The 1,193-nt window shown below is 54.5% G+C and overlaps 1 protein-coding gene across 1 annotated transcript in view; it reads right to left on the bottom strand.

Annotated features, from left to right (window-relative positions):
• Positions 1-1,193, bottom strand: part of SLC35F3 (solute carrier family 35 member F3) — a gene marked incomplete at its 5' end in the record, with an annotated part of 191,523 nt that overhangs the window by 12,269 nt on the left and 178,061 nt on the right. The window contains one exon of the mRNA XM_009644136.2: positions 836-1,055. Coding sequence (XP_009642431.2) covers positions 836-1,055 — 220 coding nt within the window. The remainder of the gene's footprint in view (positions 1-835; positions 1,056-1,193) is intronic.

A 1,193-nucleotide genomic window follows, 5' to 3' on the forward strand; every position in this document is an offset into this window, starting at 1 on the left:
CAGGGAGCTGCGGGGTTTTCCAATAATTTCCCCCCTGCTGCATGCAGCCCTGTTGCTTCTGCAGAGCAGGTGTTCCCATGGGGTGTAGGACTTAAGGGTGTCAGCAAACTTGGGATGCCACCAGGAGAGCAGCCTCTGGGGAGTGGACCCCTGCCCCACTGCCTGCCGTGCTGCCCGGCCCCGTGTCCGCAGCTGCTGGCCAGAGCCAAGTCCCTGCGTGCCAGCGTTAAACTGACCCTCCACCAGCGACGCACGCACACACGCTTTGGCCACGGGCAGGCGAGGGCAGCCCAGCTCTCCTCTGCTCTCCTCTCCTCTCTGCAGCTGCTGCTGACTGACATGGGTGCAAAGGACAACCGTGCCACCCTGCAAGCCTGCTGTCACGTGCAGAAAGGTGAGGGCCCCATTAAATTCACAGGCTGGGACCAGAAATGCGTTGTGTGCAGCTGGGACTTGCAGAAATGTACGGTTGAAAGCAACGAGGTCTGGTGCCACAGCCTAGGAATAGTCACTTGGAAGGGGCTGGCAAAGGCTGACGCATGTCTGCAGCCACATGGAGATAGCAGCTATCCTTTGTGCCACGCTCTGGAGCAAGTCACCTCTCTTCTGAAGGAAAATGAGCACAGGCACCAGGCTGGGGGAGACGGGGGCTCTGGGAGCTCACGGGCACCTGGGCAGGCTGCAGGGAAGGATGCATCCCCACTCTGCAAGGATTTCTGCGCCTGCTTGGCCGGCTGCATTGGGTGCTGCTCGACTTGGCCAGGGGAGGGAAGAGGAAAAGGAAAGGCAGAAGGGTGAGGGGGAAGAAGGAAGACAAAGATAAGGAGTCACTTACCCTCACTCCCATGAACCTGTCCCTCAGAACGATCCATGAAAGCAAGAACACAAAAGCTTTGTTGCAGCAGAACAACACGGAGACATCCGTAGTATTTATTTTCTTTATTGCATGTAAGTAAAGGTAGTTCGTGAGTGTCCAAAGAACACCAAAAGGCGCTGCCTTGGTAAAAAAAACCTTCAAAGTCAAGCCATTGTCTCCAAAAAATCGGCAGCACTCCCTAAAACAAGAAGAGAAAAGCAGCGTTATTACACAAGCCAATCACAGTCCACAGCAAATATATGGGTTTCTTTTCTTTCTTGCTCCTCTTTTCCTTTGGGGAAAGAGGGGCACACACCTTAAAGAGGAAAAGAAAAAC

The sequence above is a fragment of the Egretta garzetta genome, unplaced genomic scaffold (genome assembly GCF_000687185.1).
Source record: "Egretta garzetta isolate BGI_Z169 unplaced genomic scaffold, ASM68718v1 scaffold118, whole genome shotgun sequence".
Taxonomy (NCBI): Eukaryota; Metazoa; Chordata; class Aves; order Pelecaniformes; family Ardeidae; genus Egretta; species Egretta garzetta.